The sequence below is a fragment of the Leopardus geoffroyi genome, chromosome X, assembly GCF_018350155.1.
Source record: "Leopardus geoffroyi isolate Oge1 chromosome X, O.geoffroyi_Oge1_pat1.0, whole genome shotgun sequence".
Taxonomy (NCBI): Eukaryota; Metazoa; Chordata; class Mammalia; order Carnivora; family Felidae; genus Leopardus; species Leopardus geoffroyi.
In genome coordinates this window covers 110856889-110879935 of record NC_059343.1, presented here as the reverse complement: position 1 = coordinate 110879935, position 23047 = coordinate 110856889, and the positions used below count along the sequence as shown (strand labels likewise).

Genomic DNA, 23047 nt, shown 5'->3' with positions numbered 1-23047 from the left:
GTCATAAGGTCAGCAGCTTTTACTTAGGCCATTTGGTTGTTTGGGGGACTGAAGGAGAGGTCAAAATAAAAACTGAACAGCAACACAACTGGAATATGAATCGGATTGTCTACCAGTTCATCTAGAGTTCAAGTGACCATTCGGTTTATCGTCCAAACCAGGATGCTTATCGTCGAAACCGAGAGGTGCTTATTCACAGCCCTACCCAGACCACATGTGCCACTAACTTGAAATAAGCAATAGGATTGTCCCTAGCGGACCGGGATTCATGGTTACCCTAGTTAGAGACCAAACTTGCGTTAACCCAGCAAAGAGCAGATTCTGATGAATTGTGTGCCGTAAAAGATTAGATGCTTATGGGATATTTCGTACTAGGATTGGGTGATACAAGGATTCGTTGATTGGTTGCATTCGTTATTTCAGTTTTGTTTGTTCTCTCTCATCTCCAGGCCATAAATTTGCAGGAAACAATTCTTTCCAGCATGTTTCTGTTCACTCCTTTTTCTCCTGATATTTTCCTTACAAATTGCAACAATTTGTTGAGGCATAGGAGGGTGGATGTGTGCACGTGGGGGGATGGTGGTTATAATTAAAGGACTAATAATGGCACTGGCACAGTGACTCCAGATCAAAGTCATTTACATTGTAGCTCACCTCACACATCTGCCCTTCTTCAGCAAGTCCTTGGCTTCATGCGAATCTGGATAGGCAGACAGGCGCTGCTATGTGACTTGAATGCGTGTGTGTGCCTGCTTGTGTACGTGTGTGCATGTGTGCAGACTCGCGCTGAAGAGAAAGACAAGGAGGAGAAAGCCCTTTTTGTAAGCGTCTGAAAAGTGGTTGCTTTTAAATTAACCATCCCCCTTTCGATTCTTGGGTAAAGGGACAGGCCAGCACAAGTCTGGTTAGCCTAACTTTGCTAAGTTGGAGACCCCCTAGAGAACTGAGATTCCAGAACCTCCCACTTGGGGTAGAAGGCTGTAGGTAACACAAGAAGTGATTTCGAGACCCTTCTTCACCGATGAGAAGGTTGAGGGCCAGAAGGTTTGCCATTGTCCACACCAGCCCACTTCCCAGGGTAGGGACAAGGAAGCAGTTGTGGTTTCCCGGTGTCACATTCTTCTTGACCTGCTTCTCAGAATTCGTGGTGGGAAATCAGCAAGATCGGCTTTTGTATGTAAGATCCAAACGCCCTTAGCCTATGCCGTAAGGAGCATGTGACTCAAAGTAAGAGTCACGATCCGTTTCTGATGTTTCTTTTGGTATGAATTTTTTTTAAGCAAGAGATTTCCTGTGTACCTTAGTACTGTTAAGTTGTTGGAGAACGTTCCTTTCTAAATATAACCCTAAATTTGTTTCAGAGTTAATGTGTATTCTACAGTCACTGTATTCTCGTATCTGCCTAAGAGATATTTGCGTAGTTTTGTGAGAATACAGTGAACACAAGCTGTAGGGCTTGATTTACTTTGAGTAAACATCACTTGCCACTTGTTTAGTTGAAAATACTCTTTCATGTCTGCTTTAAAGTTTGTATTTGCAATTGGAAACTTTTTTTTAAGATCTTTTTTTTAATGTTTGTTTATTTTATTTATTTTTTTTTTAAATTTTTTTTTTCAACGTTTATTTATTTTTGGGACAGAGAGAGACAGAGCATGAACGGGGGAGGGGCAGAGAGAGAGGGAGACACAGAATCGGAAACAGGCTCCAGGCTCTGAGCCATCAGCCCAGAGCCTGACGCGGGGCTCGAACTCACAGACCGAGAGATCGTGACCTGGCTGAAGTCGGACGCTTAACCGACTGCGCCACCCAGGCGCCCCAATGTTTGTTTATTTTTGAGAGAGAGAGCGAGAGAGAGCGACAGAGCACAAGTGGGGGAAGGGCAGAGAAGGAGGGAGACACAGAACCTGAAGCAGGCTCCAGGCTCCGAGCTGTCAGCACAGAGCCCGATGCGGGGCTCGAACCCACGAACCACGACATCATGACCTGAGCCGAAGTCGGATGCTTAACCGACTAAGCCACCCGGGAGCCCCGTAAACTTTTAAAATAATGTTGTGCTTCCCTGCTGAGCTTCTTGTAGACTAAGGACTAACTTAAAAGCAAACCCTTCAGCTACGTTGGGTTATGTTATTTAAACTACACAATAATAAGACACTTGGGCATCAAGTCAGTTTCTAAAGGAGTTAAAACACAATATATGTAAAAAAAAAAAATCTCTCATCTCTGTAATGTTGTTGCTTAGAAGCCTGCAAGGAATACTTAGGTATTTGAGAAAATATTTATTACACTAATTTCTAGAGTATGACTATGAAATAGAAAATTTTAATATACAGTGGTATAGGGAAGACAGTAAATTATCTATCAAAACCTTATTCCAAACTGAACATGCTGGAAAAAAAACCCCTATATTTGGTTAATAAGATAAGCTTCTTGACCAGTTTGGGGACCCAAGCACTGGTTTTTCATATGGGCTCCCGCCACTGCCAGTTGCTGTCAAAGGGTAGTCTGCAAGTGTAACTACAGCAACCCAAGAAATAGACATTCCTTCTTTTGGTGTCCGATAGAATTAATTATTCTTGGGCGTGGAAAAGAAAGGCCTCTCAGAGAGGAGGATATATTTCCTAATTCCGGCCCGCCACCTTACCCACCCGCTCTACAAAGGTGTCTTTCAAAGTCAAATATGGAAAAGCACTGTGGTCTTGGGGACTAGTTACTGTATACCTAACTCAAACATGTTCCCACTTTTTGTGTGTGTAAGCGGATGCCCTGTTTTTCCAGCTAACTTTTGCAACACAAGAGTTGTAGTTACACGTGTAGCAATGATTTGATGATCACTGAAACCTTTTAAAGGCCATTAGCACCAGCAGGCTTAACTGACTCCAAGAGAAAGTCACTTCTTAGTTGAAGGACATTTGCCTTGCAGCTCACTCCACTGAGATTTACAGTCCCAACTTCAGAAGAGTCCCCTTAATTAGGAACAAATGGTTCAAGAGTACTCTGGCGTTACACATCTCCGTATTCCTTACTCCGTCGTACTTGTCATGGTTCGTGATGCATTTCGCATTTACCTGCCATAACAGCAGTTTTGCCTGGAAGGGGGAAGTCTGTTGTGGTCTTTCAAGAACGCACAAGTGGTTGCATGCACCATGCAAATTAATAGCTCCTATGCCAAAGACAGTTGCGTTCTCATGGTTTCAATTAACACTGACATAATGGGACTGTGTCTACACCCCCACCCCAACTACAGGGGCTATAATTAGGAATCAGTGCTTTACATTGTGATGTCTAAATGATTGTCCTGCCTTGAAAACAATTTCCGTTGCTCCCCCTTCAGTTTTGTGTGTCCACAGTGCCCCAGCACATACAGGAGTGCTGCCCAAATTATTCTGCCATTTCCCGAATCACGATAAATGTAAATTTTATAAATCTATACAAAAAGCTTTTTTTTAAAAAAGTTTATCTATTTTGAAAGCGCACATGCATACACACGAGAGAGAGAGAGCGCGCGAGGGGGTGAGCACGTGGGGGGGGCGGGGTAGGGGCAGAGACGGAGGCAGAGAATCCCAAGCAGGCTCTGTGCTATCCGCGCAGAGCCCGACGGAGGGCTCCATTCCACAAACCGTGAGATCATGACCTGAGTTGAAATCAAGAGTCGGACGCTTAACCACATAAGCCACCCTGGTGCCCCTATACAAAAAGCTTTTAAGAAGCAGGGTGTAGACATTTTTCCAACACTTAATATTTGTTTTCACTCACAACCTTTATAAACAGTAGGATTGCAAAGAGGAAGGTAGGACTTTAGCTAATAGGGAAGGGAGTGGGATGGGAGGAGTGTGAAGGACTGAGGAAACTGAGCGGCATACTCTCAGGACAAAAATAGAGCCCTCTGTAAGGAGGTCAATACAACTGATGCTTCAGTCTTACCTACAGTGTGTCTATAAATATTCCTGAGTGGGTCCTGGTTAATTCCATGTATTTTGTTACGTCTTTAAAATCCTGTTCTCGGGGCGCCTGGGTGGCTCAGTCGGTTAAGCGCCCGACTTCAGCTCAGGTCACAATCTCACGGTCTGCGAGTTCGAGCCCCGCATCGGGCTCTGGGCTGATGGCTCAGAGCCTGGAGCCTGCTTCCGATTCTGTGTCTCCCTCTCTCTCTGCCCCTCCCCCATTCATGCTCTGTCTCTCTCTGTCTCAAAAATAAATAAACGTTAAAAAAAAAATAAAATAAAATCCTGTTCTCAAGGAAATGGGAGCATTTCATCGTCCTTTCTTCATGAGTATTCAGTGAATTCAAAAACTAGGAAGTTGTTGAATAAACTCGTCACGTCTCACAGCGTGTTTGGGTTCCCTGTCTTTTTTTTTAACCATAATTTTGGGAAAGATTTTCCCCTTATTTTTATTGGGTGCTTATGTTACCAAGCAACAGATAAAATCTAGATCTCTTTTTGTTTGTTCAGTACTATTGGCTTTGCAGACCAAAAAAAAAACGTTGCAGCAAATGTATGTCAGGGACTGGAATAAACTAAAAGGAAATGTGTTTTTAACTTCAGTGCAGCTTGTTGACTGCCATCACTGTGTAATGTGGCTTAAGGCTCGCTCTGAATTACTGAAACGAAATCCAGGCTGCGTGAAGAGTTCCTCTCCAGCATTTTTCTTTTCTTCAGGCTGCTTGCAGTAGTTTTTGATGTGGTGCTTGGAAAATGGAGGTTATTTAGTAGAAAGTCGTAATCTATATTAGAAAAGTCTTTGCAGAGAAGGGGACTTTTCTGCAAAGCCTTTTTATAGCAGAAATGGTGTGCAGATATCAGTGTCAAATGTATATCCTGAGGATGGCAGGAATGAGTATCTTATGAAAGGGAAATGAGGGTTCTTCCTCCCTCCCATTGACTTTTACCATGAAAAACAGACTGCCTCCTAAAATCCTAAGACACTTTAGCCTTTAGAAAGACCTTGGTCAGTCTTGAAGGATTTTCTAAGACTTGGAAATTGGCTATTAATATATTGTCATTATGGGTCACTAACTCAGATTTTGATTTGAGTTCATATAGAAGTGTTGAGTCCTGATGATGTCCCCTTTCTACCATGCTGCCCCCCCCCCCCCCCCGCAAAGTAAACAAGTCAAAGCACCTCATTCTTTTTTTTCAAGTTTGTTTATTTTTGAGAGAGTGAGATGGAGCAGGGGTGGGGCAGAGACAGAGGGGCACAGAGGATCCGAAGCGGGCTCTGTGCTGACAGCAGAGAGCCCGACACGGGGCTCGAACTCAAAAACTGTGAGATCATGACCCGAGCTGAAGTCAGACTCTTAACCGACTGAGCCACCCAGGCACCCACACCACCTCATTCTTACATAAATAATGTCAAACGTTTTTCATATGTAATGCCCCACTTCCTAGTAGAAATTGATCATCTCTGCCACATAGCTACAGTTCTTTCAAAATGTTAGAACTTTGGTAAAATGTGTGTATTGTTTTCTGGAGTTGTTGTTGTTGAAGTAGCTCTTTTTTTCTCCATGTGCAGCAGTGTTTGCTTGAGCTGTTGAACTCTTGGTGAGCAGGGGCCGGTGAGTGGCATATATATTTTTTTCTTCGCCCCTGTGGCATCTTAAACCATTGTGACGTTATAGCATTGGCTGAATAAGTCCTTGTTGTTTATTAAGTAGTAGGTCCTCTCATCCAAGGATCTAGTCAAGTACTGATCCATGTGGATAAACATCCCTCCCCATCCCTGTGTGTGGATACCCTGTGCTGGGTCTGGGGAGCTGTGGAGAAGGCCCAGCCCCACGTGCTGCCCTCACGTTTCCTTCACTGTTCTCTGTTACTCAAAAGAAGCCATTCCGATACTCAAGGAAGTTGAGAGTACCTATTCTAGAACCAAAATGCCTGCATGCAAATCTTGGCCGTTTACTGGACGGATCATGTGTGAATCCCTTAAACTCTTTGGACCTCGGCTTTCTCATCTGTGAAATGAAATGATAATACTCCTCTCATACGATTATTTTGAGGCGTAAATGAGTTAATAGACACGTAAAGTACTCGGAACAGAGCCTGGCACCTAGTAAGTACTCTATAACTGTATCTTACGTACTAATACAATCCAATAAAAGCTATCAGTAGACAGGTAATTCTGACATAGAGCAGAATATTTTTCTCTTCAGCCTTGACATCAGGACCTTCATGATCATGAAACCATAAATGCTAAATAAGCTTTTTTCTCCTGAGCCCATTGATCCATTCTCTTAGTGGTTCAAAGGGGAAAGGGAAGAATGTATAATTTTCCCTTCTCTGTTTCTAAATACCATTTTGAGAAGTAGCTCCTCTAAGAGAGGTCTGAGAAAATGTGCCTTTTATCAAAGTAATCATAACCCCTACTCCCACTCCTACCCCAGCCCCTAGGATTCTGAAATTACTGGCATCAGAGTTCAACACACCCTTCTAAACCAAAGGAAAACCTCAAATGTTGGTCAAGAGTTGTAACCCAAAGGAACCGTGGTGTTGAACATTTTTTTTTTAATTTTTAAACATTTATTCATTTTTGAGAGACAGAGACAGCGGAAGCAGGGGAGGGGCAGAGAGAGAGGGAGACACAAAATCCAAAGCAGGCTCCAGGCTCCTAGCTGTCAGCACAGAGCCCGACGTGGGGCTCAAGCCCACAAACGTGAGATCATGACCCGAGCTGAAGTCGGACACTTAACTGACTGAGCTCCCCAGACCCTTGGTGCTGAACACAAGGATGAAAGGAAGCCCTTGGAGTATAGTTTACCCCTTTTATCACTCTGCATGTGGCCCAATCTACCACTTGGACTTGGGTCTCAACGTAAATGTACTTTACTAAGTACTTACTTTAGTAAGTTATTTGGGGACTCAAGAAGTCATTGATTTTGAGGGTTACAAGGGAGTAGAATGTGAATGAACTTGAATTTCCGTTGAAAATAAATAAAGTCCCAGAATGAAGCTCTTGAGGATTCTAGAAGATAGGTATCCATTTTGTTTCTTTTTTAAAAAAAAATTTACATCCAAGTTAGTTAGCATATAGCGCAATGATGATGGAGTATTACTCGGCAATCAAAAAGAATGAAGTCTTGCCATTTGCAACTATATGGATGGAACTAGAGGGTATTATGCTAAGCAAAATTAGAGAAAGACAAATATCATATGACTTCACTCATATGAGGACTTTAAGACACAGAACAGATGAACACCAGGGAAGGGAAGCAAAAATAATATAAAAACAGGGAGGGGGACAAAACATAAGAGACTCTTAAATATGGAGAGCAAACAGAGGGTTACTGGAGGGGTTATGGGAGGGGGGATGAGCTAAATGGGTGAGGGGCGTTAAGGAATCTACTCCATTTTGTTTCTCCCCTGGGTACTCCAGAGTCCAAAGGGAGAGCTGCTCCTTGGCACTCCGGGTTCACCGTCCTGAGCTTGGCTGGGTTGGTGAGAGGGGGACCCAAGGCCTGGGGAGTGGTCACGTTATTGCTATTACCTCTGGGGGTGGGGATGAGCATTACAGGGGACCCCTATTTCTTTCCATTTCCTGACTGTGTTAACACCCTCCTCTGTACCGGGGCCTCATTCTCACACAAGGGTTTTGTTTTCCCAGGGTCTGAATTCCCTTCATGTGAAGTTCCTCACAGTGGTCTGGCTAATGGTTGTGAGACAAAAGATTCCATTCGATTTGCCCCAACGTGGCTGTTGTGCGTGTGCTTCCCCATCGCAGTTTTCTTAGAACTTTGCCACCTCTCCTCAGTCCTGGTATTTAGCATTTCCAGAGCATGTTATAGCTCAGTTCCTTGTGATCGTTTTTAGTGGTTAGACCGCCAGTCCTGTGTAGAGCATGAGCCAGTGCTTAGCCAGAGAATGAAATGGAAAAAGTCGGCCAAACCCAGCTTCGTAATCTTCCTTTAATAAAACTCTACTGTGTCATTTCCTTCAGTTTCTGTTTTTCAAACTCGAGCCAACATGTCCCTGTGCTGGGGAACTGTACTACAAGATCTACTACGTCCCAGATTTGACTTACAGTGGAAGTAAGAATACAGCGGGCCACGTCCTAGAGTTTAAAAAAAAAAAAAAAAAAGGAGAAAAAGGTCTCTCTGGAAAAAACTGTGTCTCGAGTATAACTCTTGGGCTTTTCAATTTTGCTTATTTCCTAAAGGCCCATACCATTTTGGAATGTCTGTGTGCCTTCTAGAACAAGTTCCATATTCCAACACAGATTCCTACCTGCCTTGCTACCTTATCACAAATCCATTCCAGAGTAATCCCCACCGCTGAGATAAGTGCTCAGTAACTATTTGTTGGCACTTTAGCTTTCTACATGTTTTTGTACTGAGACATTGTTTCCTCTCTCTCTCTCTCTTTTTTTTTTTTGGAGAGAGCTGGCACCAGCAGGGGAGGGGCAGAGAGAGAGAATCTTAAGCAGGCTCGAGGCTCAGTGCGCAGCCCAACTCAGGGCTCGATGCCACGAACTGTGAGGTCACGATGGAGCCACCCAGGCGCCCCAACGTTGTTAACTCTTAAGCATAATATTCAACAAACGCCATAGGCTATTCTGTGATTTCTCGTAGAGATTTACATTCTGACTCTTTACGTCTCTCAAATACAGGTGTTTAGCAGTATCATTAAAGAGGAAAGCAACTGATGCCCCAGCTGAGAGTTTCGTGTCTGGTGTGTAGTAAGAAGACAGGGAAGCATGATCCGTCTGGGAAATGTTTGATCAGGTGCAGTTCTAGAATCAGATGTGCAGGGTGACTGTCAGCAAGTCAGTTAATCTGCTTGGCTTTGGTTTTCTTATCTCTTAAATGTGAGAGCCTGACTATGTGATCTCTAAGGCCCCTTCCAGCTCTGACTTCTGTGACGCCAGCATTGTCCAGCCACCTCCTCTCTCCAGGCCTGTTTGCTCATCCACAAAATGAGGGGGTGGGGAGGGCAGGCGTTTTAAGTCTTAACCGCCTGTGACTTTCAAAGGAATGAACTTTTAGTTATCCGGACTGGTTGGGGAGCCAAGATTACGGTGGACGTTAAAACATAATTAAAAGGACTAACATGGGCCTGGTTAAGACTTTGGCAAAGTCCTAATTCTTTATAGGGAATGTTGACTTTAACGTAAACGGGTACCACCTGGTTTTTGGATGTTCCCGCCCTGCCCCTTTTAGGCTAGAGGTCTGGTGAAGATAAGAGGGGGTGTGTGTGTGTATACATCAGGTAGGAGCCCAAAGGTGTTAAGGTTTTCTCCTGCTAGTTCCAGCCCCCCCGCCCCCCGCTCCCCGACCTCTGCCCCGGTTCCTGTTCCTAAGGGTACTGTTGATAAGCGGCATCTGAAGTCACGCTGCGGAGGAGGTGAAGTGCGCGGCCAGACTGCCCTGGGTCCCAGCACGTGCTCCCTGCGCTGGTGTAAAGTTCACGTGTGCAGATCGAGAAGGATGCGCTAATCCTCTCCTAGTGACCCCGAAAAGCCGAGGCTGGGGCAGAGAGAATGGAAGACGGGAACCTTTGGGCAGCTGCCAGCGAGTGATGCCTAGCCACGCTTTCTAAGCATCGATGAAAACGTATGGCCCGTGGAACCAGCTCTTGCGGGCCTCAGACAGCATCACCGTATAGAAGTAGAAAGAGGAGGGGCTCCCGGGTGGCTCGGTCAGTTGAGCGTCTGACTTCGGCTCACGTCATGATCTCACAGTTTGTGGGTTCGAACCCCACATCCGGTTCTCTGCTGTCAGCGCAAAGCCCACTTCAGATCCTGTCTCCCTCTCTCTGCCCCTCCCCCACTCACTCACTCACTCACTCACACACACGCACACACACACACTCTCTCTCTCTCTCTCTCTCTCTCAGAAATGAATAAACATTTTAAAAAAAAAGACGTTGGGGCGCCTGGGTGGTTGTTGGTTAAGCGTCCGACTTTAGTGGCTCAGGTCATGATCTCACAGTTGGTGAGTTCGAGTTCTGTGTCTCCCTCTCTCTCTGCCTCTGCCCCGCGCCCCACCCCCACACACTTTCAAAAATAAATAAACATTAAAAAAAATTTAAAGAAAATAAATTAAAAAAAATAAGTATAAAGCAGACACTAAGTGGAAGGCCAGCCCAGTCTGACTTGGGTACTGTTTTCATCCTTGCTACTTCCCTTCGTCATGAACTTTAGTCGCCTCCTGTGTCGTGCCATATGGAATCTCCGTGTCTGCCTGGTCTTCATGTGCCTTCAAGCCCTGGCCACACGCACCCTCCTTCCTTGGCATTCAGTCTTAGTCCCCGCACCTCCTCAGCCCCACACGCTCGGTACGCCCTCTTACAGCCCGTGTTCATTTCCCTCTCCCCGGCTTGGATGGCGTCCCTTCACTTGGCCAGTTAAATCCAACCCTTTCTTCAAAATGTAACTGAAGCCTCCTCTCTTCCATCAGGTTTTCCCTGAACACTGTGTTGTACTGCTCCCGGGCCTCGGAAGGCCTCTGCCTCACCCCACGTTTACATTTACTCAGATTCACGCCTGTAGAGTATTTGTTGTTTTTTCCCTTCTGCATAGCTACTGGCACAGAATGGAGTACACACTGGGTACCCTTCTAAACCTTGATTGGGGGATTAAGGTTCAAAGGACAGTCTTGTGGTCTGTGTGTTTGAGAAGAAGATCCGCTTGGGTCCCAGTCTGGCAAGGCAGAGGCCACCCCAGGCCAGGCATGGTGGGCAGGAGGAGGTCACCTCTGCTGTGTCTCGTGGCCGATCCCGGAGATTTACTTGTAAGAGGACTTTGAAACAATCGAGCCATGGAAAATGAGAGCGAGTGAGTGTGTTGAAGAGAGAGAAGGACTGGGAGGGAGGAAGAATGGGAGTCTACAGGGTGGGAAATCCATGCACCTTGATGATTTAAGGTTAAGCCCTGTTCCTCCCTCCCTCCACCCTTGTTCCCAGCCTCCCTCCTTCCTTTTATCTAATCTTCCTCTAGAAGAAGCAGGCCAGGCCCGCTCAGCATGGTCTGTCACAACTCATTCTCAAGTTGAATTTGTGGCCCAACCTTCAGGGTCAGCTTGATGGACTTGGAATTTCTGTGTTATCTTGGCCCCACCATTGTCTTTCTCTTCTCCCAAACCAGGTGAACCCCACTGCCCAGTGTACCCACGCCTTGTTGAGGATGGTCTACTGCTCCCACTGCCAGGGGCTCGTGACCGTGAAGCCATGTTACAACTACTGCTCAAACATTATGAGAGGCTGTTTGGCCCACCAAGGGGATCTTGATTTTGAGTGGAACAATTTCATAGGTGAGTAAGCGAGGGAAGTATTTGTGTCATTGGAGGTAGCTCAACGCCAGCCATAAGGAATGTTGTAATTGTCATCTGTGAAAGTTCTGTTCAGTATTTATTGTCTGCCAGCGTTCTGACTGTACTCAGAGTTCATACCGTTCTACAAGTTCATTTACTTGTAGAAGACATTAGACATGGTGAGTAGCAAGTTTTAATGAGAATGGGGGGGGGGTGCCTGGGTGGCTCAGTCGGTTGGGCGGCCGACTTCGGCTCAGGTCACGATCTCGTGGTCCGTGAGTTCGAGCCCCGTGTCGGGCTCTGTGCTGACGGCTTAGAGCCTGGAGCCTGCTTCTGATTCTGTGTCTCCCTCTCTCTCTGCCCCTCCCCCGTTCATGCTCTGTCTCTCTCTGTCTCAAAAATAAATAAAAAACGTTAATGGGGCGCCTGGGTGGCGCAGTCGGTTAAGCGTCCGACTTCAGCCAGGTCACGATCTCGCGGTCCGTGAGTTCGAGCCCCGTGTCGGGCGCTGGGCTGATGGCTCAGAGCCTGGAGCCTGTTTCCGATTCTGTGTCTCCCTCTCTCTCTGCCCCTCCCCCGTTCATGCTCTGTCTCTCTCTGTCCCAAAAATAAATAAACGTCGAAAAAAAAAATTAAAAAAAAAAAAAACGTTAAAAAAAAATTAAAAAAAAAAAAAATGAGAATGGGATTTTTTGACATTTTTCTCCTAAAGGTCAGTTTTCGTTAAACACGATAGGTTTGTGTCCATGTAGATGCTGGAGTACAGCCATCACTGAGTGAGCTTTTTGTTTTTTCTTTTATGCTTATTTATTTATTTTGAGAGACAGAGAGAGACAGAGACTTGAGTGGGAAAGGGGGAGAGAGAGAATCCCAAGCAGGCTTCGTGCCGTCAGCATAGAGCCCAACTCGAGGCTTGATCTCACGACCCATGAGCCCATGTCCTGAGCCGAAATCCACCCCCTGAGCCACCCAGGCACCCCACTGGCTGAGCTTTTGAATCATTACACCTGTCACACTGTGACCAAATCTTCTGCATACTGGACGGATACTCCTTGGGTATTTGAAGTGCAATCCAGTTGTAAGAATTTAGGAGTTCTGTTTCTGTAGAGGATTTGATAGAAGTAGACCGCTCTGGTGGGGGCGGAGGGGCTCTTGATCTAGTCATTTTAGAGGTAAACACTCTCAACGTGCACCTGAAGCCCGGCATCCAGACTGCCGTGTAAGCGAAGGACCCAATTTCTGAGAGGGTTAATCGACATCTGTGGGAAAGGACAAGTGAAGGCTAATTTAAATGTCCAGTCATCGACTCCCTTGATGTGCTTTTCATGCATAGCTTAGTCCTAAAACATCAGTATGGACGTTCCTGTGATAGTGGCACCGAATACACATACTAACAGCTCACAAAAGCAAACTTCGCTTCTTCCCCCAGCCCCCAGTCACATTTGTGTAATTGCAGAACTTAAGTGCGTACAATTTGCTGGCATTTTTGTGGGGGGGGGGGGATTGGAGTGGGAGAGAATGCTTTCTAGTCTGCATGAGAGCTAATTACCATATTAAGTCTGTTTGAAAATGCATCAATAAATTGGCTCCAGCAGATTCTTGAGCACACTGACACGGGGAAAAAAAAAGACGTGAATATTAAGCACTTCGGCACAATTGTAGCCTAAATAGCTCCAAGCTAGAAGACCTGAGGAAAAAAAATCTACACGCAGAAAAGCCGAATCCCATGAAAGGGAAGGCCTAAGACCAGCGAAGGCAACACGCGGACAAATGGCGCATCATGCCCAGAACGAAGCCGGGGGGAGATCGTTGTTTTTGACGGTTTCCCATGGCCAGGAAAGCTCGTGGCATTTCCAGATCTAAAGTTGATGCTTTTGCTCCCTCTCTCTTTTTTTAATCCCACCCTCACCCCCACACCCGAATGCCACATTTGCAGTTCAGTTTTGCTAACTTCATTTTTGTAATGTTGGTTAGCCTTTTTACTTTATAACACCTCACGTACTAGTTTTCGGGGCAAAGGAGTAGAATTCGCCATACGGTACCAACGACGTACAGTGACGGTCACCTAGTTTTGCCAACTTGTGTCCGGATGCGTCAGGAGTAAGGTGCAGAGGGGGGGCATGCGCCTTGCACTATTCCTTTATTCGAACACGTCTGGCAGAAACTAACTCGTGGCATTAAAACACAAATTCCCCCGTTTTTAACAAAATCTTTTTCCAAGGGCCCACATCAAATCAAAACCGTCCTCTGGCTTGGCTTAATTAATGTTTTCAACCAGGTACCGTGAGGCTGAGGTGCTGCCGTTATTCTTGTTGAGAGTCTTAAAAATTACATCTGTTCCCTTTCAAGAAACCAAATTAAACCCAAGTGGAAATCGATAGGATTTCTGAATCAATTTTCCTCAGTTATTTGGTATGATCCTTTTTTGGAGGGATGAGGTGTATAATGGTATCTAAACTTAATTTTTAATGGGTATTTTATTCTTTCTGTCTAAAAGGCCGGGAATAATAGACATTGTTCATCCCCTGTGCTTTTTGTATGAATTTTCACCAGGGTTTAATTTGCTCTGTGGTTGTGGAATTCACTCCCAATTTACATGCCTCAGCTATAAGTTCTTTTTTTTCCTTTCTTTGCAAAGAATTTTGCTTTCCCCTTTAAACGGCTGCAGTTAATGAATGGTCAAGGGCTTCCCCCCACCCCCACTTCTTTAAATCAGATCTTGGGGTTAAGTCGGGGAAACTGCCTTTTGTTCTCCCAGTCAGTCATGAGGCCGAAGGTGTGGGTTTCTGATCATTGGCGGCACAGTGTGAAAGGAATCGCTTTGCCTAGCGCGAAGGGGACACTTTGTTGATGGGGCGGGGCCGACCCAGTGCCAAATAACCTGAGCACTGAAATCCCGCAGTTGGTCTAGACCCGTGGAGACACTAAGCATAGGTTTTCCACATCTGCCTTCTGGCCGCCACGTCCTCCTTTTCCTTCTCCTGAGTTGCATCTACAGTGTTGTCAGCCTTTATCCAGATGGATCCAAGCAGTTTGAAGCGCCCTGGACTTGGTTTTGGAAGAGGTTGGTTCAAGAGGTCAGCCAAATACTACCCCCCACCGCCGCCCCCCTCCCCCCGCCCCCCCCCCCGAAACAAACAAAGTCAGTTTCTGGAAAAGAGTAAGTGATGCTTGGTTGCGCCTCGTTTTCCATCACCTACTGTAGCTGCGTTAACAGTCATCTGACTCCTAGCCAGCCTTATTCATGTCACACGTTGCTGCCAGCATGAATTTTGTATTGGGTCTTAGGGTGGCTGGCAGGAGGCAGGAACCAGTCAGATACCCCGCAAATCAGAGGCCGGCAGCCTAGACCAGCCGGAAGAAAAAACACCAAACCAACCATCTTTGGATCTCTCTTGGGGCTTCTACATCAGGGCTCCTACGGAAGAGCCTCATTGACGGCCGACCGTGACTCCCCCGGGGGTGGGAGGCAGCTCGCGCATTCTTCAGCCGCGCAGCGCCCAGCGCCATGGCACTGGCCCCAACAAAGGCCCGGCTTCCCTCCATTCCCAGAGTTTACAAAGACGCCAAACAGCCAGAAGAATCGGGTTTATGTTTCCTTTCAGTCTTTCACAAACACATTAGTGATCTGGCCTTTCCTCGCCACTAGGGGAATAAGTAGTTTCAAAACGCGCTGGTTTTTTTTCTTGTTTAAAGCTCTGCATTTTGGATGTTTATTATCTGTCTATTCATAATATTTTTATTTGGAGCAAGCGACTTCTTCGGCGAAGAATGTGCTTTCCGTACGTGCCAGCCCTGATGCTTTGACAATGATGAACACATTTAAGTTGTGCTCCACTTGTTTACAAAAGTCTCCTTTTGCTAGCACATCAAAAGCATTTTTCCTCCTCTAGGACAATGGTATATTCATGCCGGCAGCCTTTGCTTAGAGGTTGGAAGCGTCACTTTATTGGCGCTTACCACAATGCAACCTGAAACTTCATTTGTTATTACTTAAAAAAAAAAAAAAAAGTGCATTTCACGGAAATCTGTTTGTGGTTTGTGACATCGCCATTGCAGTTGAGAGCAATGATCCCCGTGCCTTAAAACGGTGTGTTGTATTTGTCCTAGGTTCAAGGTGAAAGGTTGATGACCGAATTTGGTGTCATTGATATGCTGATGCTAAAACTCCTTTGCACTGGAAAGTTTAGGTAGGAGATCCACGGGGTGGCCTGCGGCCTTCTTTGAAAAAGGCACATAATAATCTTCTGGAAACTAGCCCTCCTTTCTAGGAGCTGTCCTTGGCCTACCTGAAGGCTGTGGATAACGTGGGCCTACCTACCCTTCTGCCGTGCTTTGGGCACTAGAGTGGAAAGGGGAGAGAACAAGTTGAAAAGTTCAGTGCTTGTCAGGAGTGTCCTTTTCCCATTCGGACATCCAGTTTGCCTGACATTTCCTGGTGAAAATTAGAGGACACTGAAAACACATAATCCCAACGAACGCATACGGCAGACAAACAAGTACAGCGTATTTTAAGAGAGTGTGTGCCGACGCCTTCTAGACTCCTCCAGAATGTGAAAGTAACTCGCAGACTGATCCGTGAAGACTCACGTGGCTTTCTGTGTACTGTGGCCTTGTGTTGTCTTTTCACCAGAACAAAAAGGAGGTACATCTTTTTGCTTTAACTCGAGGCCCTTGTGTTTGAAATGGGAAGTTTATCTTCACACAAAATTGCATTTTTCAAAATGTCATTATTTGAAAAGTCATTAGAATTCCTAGGAACACTGTCATTTGTACTTTGCAGGTGTGCACTCAGGGATCTGAAAGGGTTTCATTTCAAAAAGGAAAGCAAGAAAGTGATATGCCGGGATTTTAACAGATTTGCGTTTTTGAGTCGGACAGCCTTACAGTGACAGCCACTGACACACGAAGGAACGAATAATCAGTATAATAGAACATTCCTGATTGGGTTTCCTTGCTGTGGAATAGAGCATTCACCTGGCCACTTCACACGTTAGAGAGCTAGCAATGCATAGTGACTAAAAGCAGTTCGGTGTAATAGAGAAAGCTGTAAAGGGCGCCTGGGCGGCTCAGTCTGTTGAGCGACTGACTTCGGCTCAGGTCATGATCTTGCAGTTTGTGAATTCCGGCCCCACGTCAGGCTCACTGGCGTCAGCCTGTCAGCACAGAGCCCGCTTCAGATCCTCTGTCCCCCTCTCTGCCCCTCCCCTGCTCATGCTGCCTCTCAAAAAATAAATAAAACATTTTTTAAAAAGAAACAAAAACATGAATTATGATGCATGCCTCCTCCCACCCCCACCCCCCGAAACGAGAGACAATAAAATAACCACACTGATGACCCAAAGCCAGACTGACAACTTACTGTTTATGCTGTATTGTTCTTCCCCCAACGTCACGTTAGACGCGATGCTGATGGTGGCGGAGAGGCTCGAGGGCCCTTTCAACATCGAATCGGTCATGGACCCCATCGATGTGAAGATTTCCGATGCTATTATGAATATGCAAGAGAACAGTGTGCAAGTGTCCCAGAAGGTAATGAAGGCAGGACACTGGAGAGGACGGGCAGAGCCCCTCCCCTGCTCCAGCTTGGGACACGGCTCCCCTAATGTGACTCGTGCTTGCCTCAATGCAGGTTTTCCAGGGATGTGGACCTCCCAAGCCCCTCCCGGCCGGCCGGATTTCCCGTTCCATCTCTGAAGGTGCCTTCAGCGCTCGCTTCAGACCGTATCACCCTGAGGAACGCCCGACCACAGCAGCCGGCACTAGTTTGGACCGACTGGTGAGCAGTTTGGCAGGAACGGCCGCGTTTAATGGCAAAGAACTGAAAACATTTGCTCCGAATGCATTTTTAGTTGGAAGGCTTTCAAGTGCGGGTCTTTCAGGTGAAACTTCTCAAGCAACTTGCATGTGGATGTCAATAAATCTGCCTCTGATTTTCTAGCTCATAAAGTCGGTACGTAGTTAGGAAACGTGATGCGTGTACCGTGCGCCCATCGCTGTGTACGTTATAGGGACGCAGTAAGACTCATCCTCGTTCTCAGCCCCAGCAAAGAGGGAGAAGCCGACATCCCAGGCTTAAGTGACAAAGAGGGTGTATAGTAAGCGCTGGGATGGTTGGAAAGTACGAGCACGTGGCAGCAGGCTGTGCATACAGTAGGAGGAGGGAGCGTGATGACAGGCACTCGCTTTCACAGAGGGGTTGCTCTAGATGCTTGAGCCAGAGTGTAAAAGCCTGGTGGGAAGAGAGGGTGTCTTCTCCTTGTATCTACAGGGCACGGAGGCTGGCAGGCGGCAGATGGTAGTTGTAATAAAGAGGTAGAGTGGGCAGCGGATCCGGGCAACTCGTTCCGAGCTTGCATTTCGACTCTTAGTTCATGGGCGTGATTTTATTCTTTTGTGTATACATTTGATCAGCATTTCTCTCTTGTGACTCAAGTTGAAAATGAATTACATAGCACTCTGGAGCTACTTTAGAAATGATCAGAAGACACACGTTTAGGTGGCCGTGAGTTTTTTACAGAGCGCTTGCTTCCCCCTCCCCCCCCCCCCCCCCACTTCATTAGGTTACCGATGTCAAGGAGAAGCTGAAAGAGGCCAAAAAGTTCTGGTCCTCTCTGCCCAGCACCGTTTGCAATGACGAGAGGATGGCCGCTGGGAATGGCAACGAGGATGGCTGCTGGAACGGGAGAGGCAGGAGCAGGTCAGCCCCGGGAACGCTCCAGAGGGGGTCTGTCTGTTGTCAGGTGAGGGAGGCATCCTGGAGCATCTCACAGTAGGTAGCAGTGACGTGGAAGGCTTCTGGACGTTCTGAGGAATGGGCTTTACCCCGTAGGCATCGGGAAGGCACCCGGCTACTTACAAAGAGTACTGGGCCCAAAGTTTGTGACGGCAGTTCCAACCCCGCGTGAGGGCTGCAGCCAGGGCTCAGGCCGTTCCAGTAGTTTCGTCTTTATGGTACTCGGTCCCTGTGGGTCTTTGCCCACCAGCTTCGCCTCCTAAAGCACCAGTTCTCCAAAGGTCTCGTGCTCTTCTCGGGTGACGTCTTGCGTCCCTCCCCCTAGACACTTAGTAACTTTGCTCCGTAGCCTCCGTATCGGCACTTGACCCTGAGCCACCAACCTCCATTGCTTTCCAAAAGGTTCCCGTCAAATTGGAGAAACAAGATGCCTGCCCGGGAAAAGGAGAAATCCAAGCTCTTTAAAAGCGGAAGAACTTCCGGGGCATCGCCCTCCGCGGAAATAACTAGACTCCAAGCAGGATTCTCTGGTGATCTTTGGCGACCTTCTGTTTTACTGATCATCTTCACAGGGTCGTTTCTCATTTCAGATACCTGTTCGCAGTGACGGGGAACGGGTTAGCCAACCAGGGCAATAACCCAGAGGTCCAGGTCGACACCAGCAAAACGGACATGTTGATCCTTCGTCAGATCATGGCCCTTCGGGTCATGACCAGCAAAATGAAGAACGCGTACAACGGGAATGACGTGGACTTCTTTGATATCAGTAAGCGTTTGTCGCGGTTTGAGATTTACACCTCGTCCTTGGGCGCCTTGTGACGAGAACAAACAGAATGAAACCTCTGTTCCGTTTTTTTAACCACTAGGCGAGGAGAGCAGCGGAGAGGGAAGCGGCAGTGGTTGTGAGTATCAGCAGTGCCCTTCGGAGTTGGAGTACAACGCGACTGACCACTCGGGGAAGAGCGCCAGTGATAAAACCGGCGGCACCGGTGCCCGCGTTGGGGCGCAGCCCTACCTCCTCGCTGTCTCCTGCATCTTGTTCCTGGTTATGCAGAGAGAGTGGAGATAATTCTTAATTGTCGAGAAAAAGTTTCCGTCAAAAAGTTAAGGAGGCACCGGTTATCACTTTTATACCATCCTAGTGACTTTGCTTTTTAAATGAATGGACAACGATGTACAGTTTTTACTATGTGGCCACTGGTTTCAAAAAGGCTGACTTTGTGTTTTCATTCAGTTTTGCGGGGAAAAGGGACTTGGATGTCAAGTCAGTTCCTGCTCCCCTGGAATCATGTTAAACGTGGCTAACAGTGTAGGTACAGAACTGTAGTTAGTTGTGCATTTGTGATTTTATCACTCTTGTTTGTTTGTTGTTGTTTTTTTTTTTTCTTTTTGTTTGTGGGTTGTTTTTTTTTTTTTCCTTCAATTATGATCTCACCTTGTTTCTTACAAGAAAACCAGGGTCCTTTCTTGGCATGTAACATGTACGTATTTCTGAAATATTAAATAGCTGTACATGTTATCTTATTAAAAGGAAAAGCCCAACAAGCAGTGAAATTTCCATTTATCCCTGTTGTTTTAGTTGCCTTATCTGGAGACGAGTGGATGTGATTTTGTTTTTTTACAAAGTTAGGGCAGATCGCGAAGGCCGTAAGGGGGCTTCTGAAACACTCGTTCGGTGTGTTCGAGTATCAGTACAAGAAGAAGGCTATGCTTCGTTTATGGCCAGGGACCGGAAGAGACTGCAGACTATACCCATCTTGGTTGAACTGAGTTACACAAACTAAGATCACAGATCGGTCCTTTCCTTAAACCCGTTTACACTTAAAGTGTAGCCCATTTAGAAGAAGATTTCTTTTGAATACACTCTCCCTGGAAATATAGAAGGCATTCAGGGTGTCCCAGTTACCACATGTTCACACTTAGCTCGGGGGTGGGTTTTTGTCTTTTTGTGTTTTATCCAGGCGAGTTTAGCAAGCCGCTGTATGCTGGTCTTCACGTCCACGCTGACCTGCTTTGAATTGGTACCCCGATGGCCGAAATAAGTGACCGATAAGCTCATTTGGTCCCCCCTGTTATGGTGTACCGGATCTCAAACCCAGCCATATAGTGGAGGGAGCTGTCTGGGGGCTAGTCAGAACCAGGGTACAGCCTGGGCTCACGGGATAGCTGTCAACATTCAAAAAGTCTGTGTCTGTGCATTTGCATTTGGTTTTGGATTCCAGTTTGTGTAAAAAAAGATTTCTAAGGTGTCCTGCTTGAGTCTTCTTGCCCAGGCCTCTCTGATGAAAAAGACAAAGGACTGGCAGTGGTTCACCGCGCTGTGCCACCCTAACAGCCAAGACGTCCACCGGGGGCGGGGGGGGGGGGGATCTGAGTGTCGGGAATCTTTTCATGTGATGTTGTTTTTGGAGGGGGATGGGAGAGAGGAGATAGATCTGAGAAGACGGTATCTTAGCGGTGACCCTTAGGAACCCGTTGCTTGTATCCTCACAAATGACGGCTCATAAGACTATGAGAATGTAACAAATCACTTTAAGAAGGAGTTCCCGAAAGTCTTCAGAAAGAAAATTCTGCAAGTCTCTTCCTGCTCTAGACAGCCATTAAGATCCCAACCGATTCCACAGAAGCTAAAACCCACAGAGAGGTGGTTTGTGTTCTTGTTCAATCTTCAGTTGTAAGAGTAATTCTCTATTTTTATATTGAAACATAATTACTTGATAGCTCAGGGTCTACATTTCATTCAACTTTTTACACCAAATTCTGCAGAATGGTCAAATGGAATATTGGGGGCTGTTGTAAACAGAGGCTTAATTTTATTAGAAGTAGCCAGTTATTTATTAAAGCATGATGTTAATAAAATAGGCATATTCTGGCTGGTGTGTATAAGTGTTGTTTTTTTTTTTTTAAACAAATCACAGAAGACAAAATTGAAAAGGTGCTCCATTTATGTATGAGGAAAATGGATTGTAAATAGCTCAGCCGCCTTGTGAGAACTTGGAAAGTGTGCTGATACTTAGTAACTACCTCAGTTGTGAGGAATTTCCTTTTTAGCTTAGACTGCTATTACTTTTACTTGGTAGAAATGAATCTGGTCTCCAAACTGTGGCTCAAAGAGTTATCCCCGTAGACCTTGTTAGATTGTTTTTAATTTAAAACCTTGAACTCTGCCCAGCTGTTTTCTTTCAGTCAAGTTCTCTACACCAATAACATTTTCCGAATTAAATATTCTTGAAGGTTCTTCTGGACTCTTACGGATTTGTTTTCTTTCTTTGCATTTTTCCCTGTTACCCTTTTATTATTTAAATTGTCTCTTGCTTTTGAACTTGAACTATGGAATAAACAAATCATAGATTTTTCCATTCAGATCTGACTGGATAACTCTTGGCTTCTAACCAGCTGGCAGGCTCACCGTTGCACCCCACTCTTCCCCCCCCCCCCACCAAAAAAGAATAAAGGCAAGTCGAATATTTTAAAATCTTAAGAGTTCAGAGTATGAGGTAGAATAAAAGCTTTGTTAGTAGACCTGACTTTTCCAGAGTCTCCGTTAATAGCATGTGACTTTGTGTTTTACAAAGTCATTTGGAAATTCTTTTTCTTTCCCAGTACTTCACCACTCTTGTACCTTAAGAAAAAAACATTTTAACGACTCTTAGATGTACATTTCATTTCAGAAAAGAGTCTAATCAGCACCTATTATTTGATAAAAGGCAAAGGACAGAGAATTGATGTGCATGTTAAAACTTTCCTCCCTCGGTGTTAGAAACCTAACAGTTCACATGAAGTAGAATTTGCCACCTGTGATTCTAGAACCAGCATAAAAATAGATGTAGGTGATGCCACACAAAATCCGGCTTGGCCTTCTGCGTCTGCAGAATGTGTCCACTTGCAGAGCTGAAGGGTGCAGTACGTTCATAACCGGATCTGCTACAGGAGGCCTGCGTGTGCTTTCTCACCCTCGAGCAAATGCCAAACTACCAAGTACAACTTTCCTGCCTTTTTCGAAACCAGGAAAAAAAAGCACTGGGAACGTTTTTTCCAACTCAGCACTTCGTGGGGGGGGGGTGGGGGGGTGGGGGGTGGGCGGGAAACGTAGCTCTGCATTCTGGGATACACTTTATTGTACAAGCTCAGTTTCCACTTTTAACCTCCTCCGGTTACTTTCTTCTGGAAGTCCTTACAGATGTGAAAACTCTCTGGGAGATAACATACAGTAATCTAGGAATTCCAGGCCATCCGTCAGGCAAATCCCTATAATATTTAAGTTATCTAGTTTAGCTTTTCATTAGGTAATTAATACCTTGACAGGGTTTAAAAACCAAAACCTACATAAAGGTATACAGGGGAAGTTTCCCTTCCGTTCCTGCATCCAATCTGTCCAGTTACCCCCACACTCTAAACTTACTAGTTGGTTTATAAATATATCTCCCAAAGTTTCGTGATGTGCAAGCAAGTATGAATAGAGGTTTTTCCCTCCTTCTTGTTGTTGTTTTTTCTTTTTTACATGGAAGGTAGCATATAGTGTCCTAATTTTTTAATTAATTACCTTTGAGAGGAGGGATCCCTAAAGATACAGATTCCTATTCTAAAGGCATGGCTTCTCAGTGGTACCCCATTTGGGATTTTGACTCTTTTGGCCCAGATGGATCTACGTGATTTTTTTTTTTCTTTCAAGAAACAAATGTCGAATTGAACGAGGAACAGTCATGATAGTGCTACAATCCTGGAGTGCATCATTAGGATGCTGTCTGTTCACGTTAAGTTCGTTCCTGGTAGTTTGTTAACATATCGTCACCAGTGAAGAAGGTACTGACTGGCCAAAGCAATTGGGAAGATCCTCTTAGAACACCGCACATGAACACCACTGTTAATGTGTGAGAATGGTTCAAAGGAAATGTACCCTGGGAATGATTCCTACTCTATTAGAATACGTTTTAAAATTCTTTTTATTTATTTTTTAAGTTTATTTTTGAGAGAGCAGGCGTGGGGCAGAGGGAGAGGGAGAGACAGAATCTCAGGCAGGCTCACGCACCGCCAGCGCAGAGCCCGATGTGGGGCTCGAACCCACGAACCGT

At 45.8% G+C, this 23047-nt stretch overlaps 1 protein-coding gene across 1 annotated transcript in view; it reads left to right on the top strand.

The window, feature by feature from the left end:
- Nucleotides 1-20847, top strand: part of GPC4 (glypican 4) — a 110383-nt gene extending 89536 nt beyond the window's left edge. The window contains exons 4-9 of the mRNA XM_045472490.1: nt 11074-11239; nt 16641-16771; nt 16872-17018; nt 17803-17939; nt 18566-18741; nt 18842-20847. Coding sequence (XP_045328446.1) covers nt 11074-11239; nt 16641-16771; nt 16872-17018; nt 17803-17939; nt 18566-18741; nt 18842-19044 — 960 coding nt within the window. The 3' untranslated portion in view covers nt 19045-20847. The remainder of the gene's footprint in view (nt 1-11073; nt 11240-16640; nt 16772-16871; nt 17019-17802; nt 17940-18565; nt 18742-18841) is intronic.
- The last annotated feature ends 2200 nt before the right edge of the window (nt 20848-23047 follow it).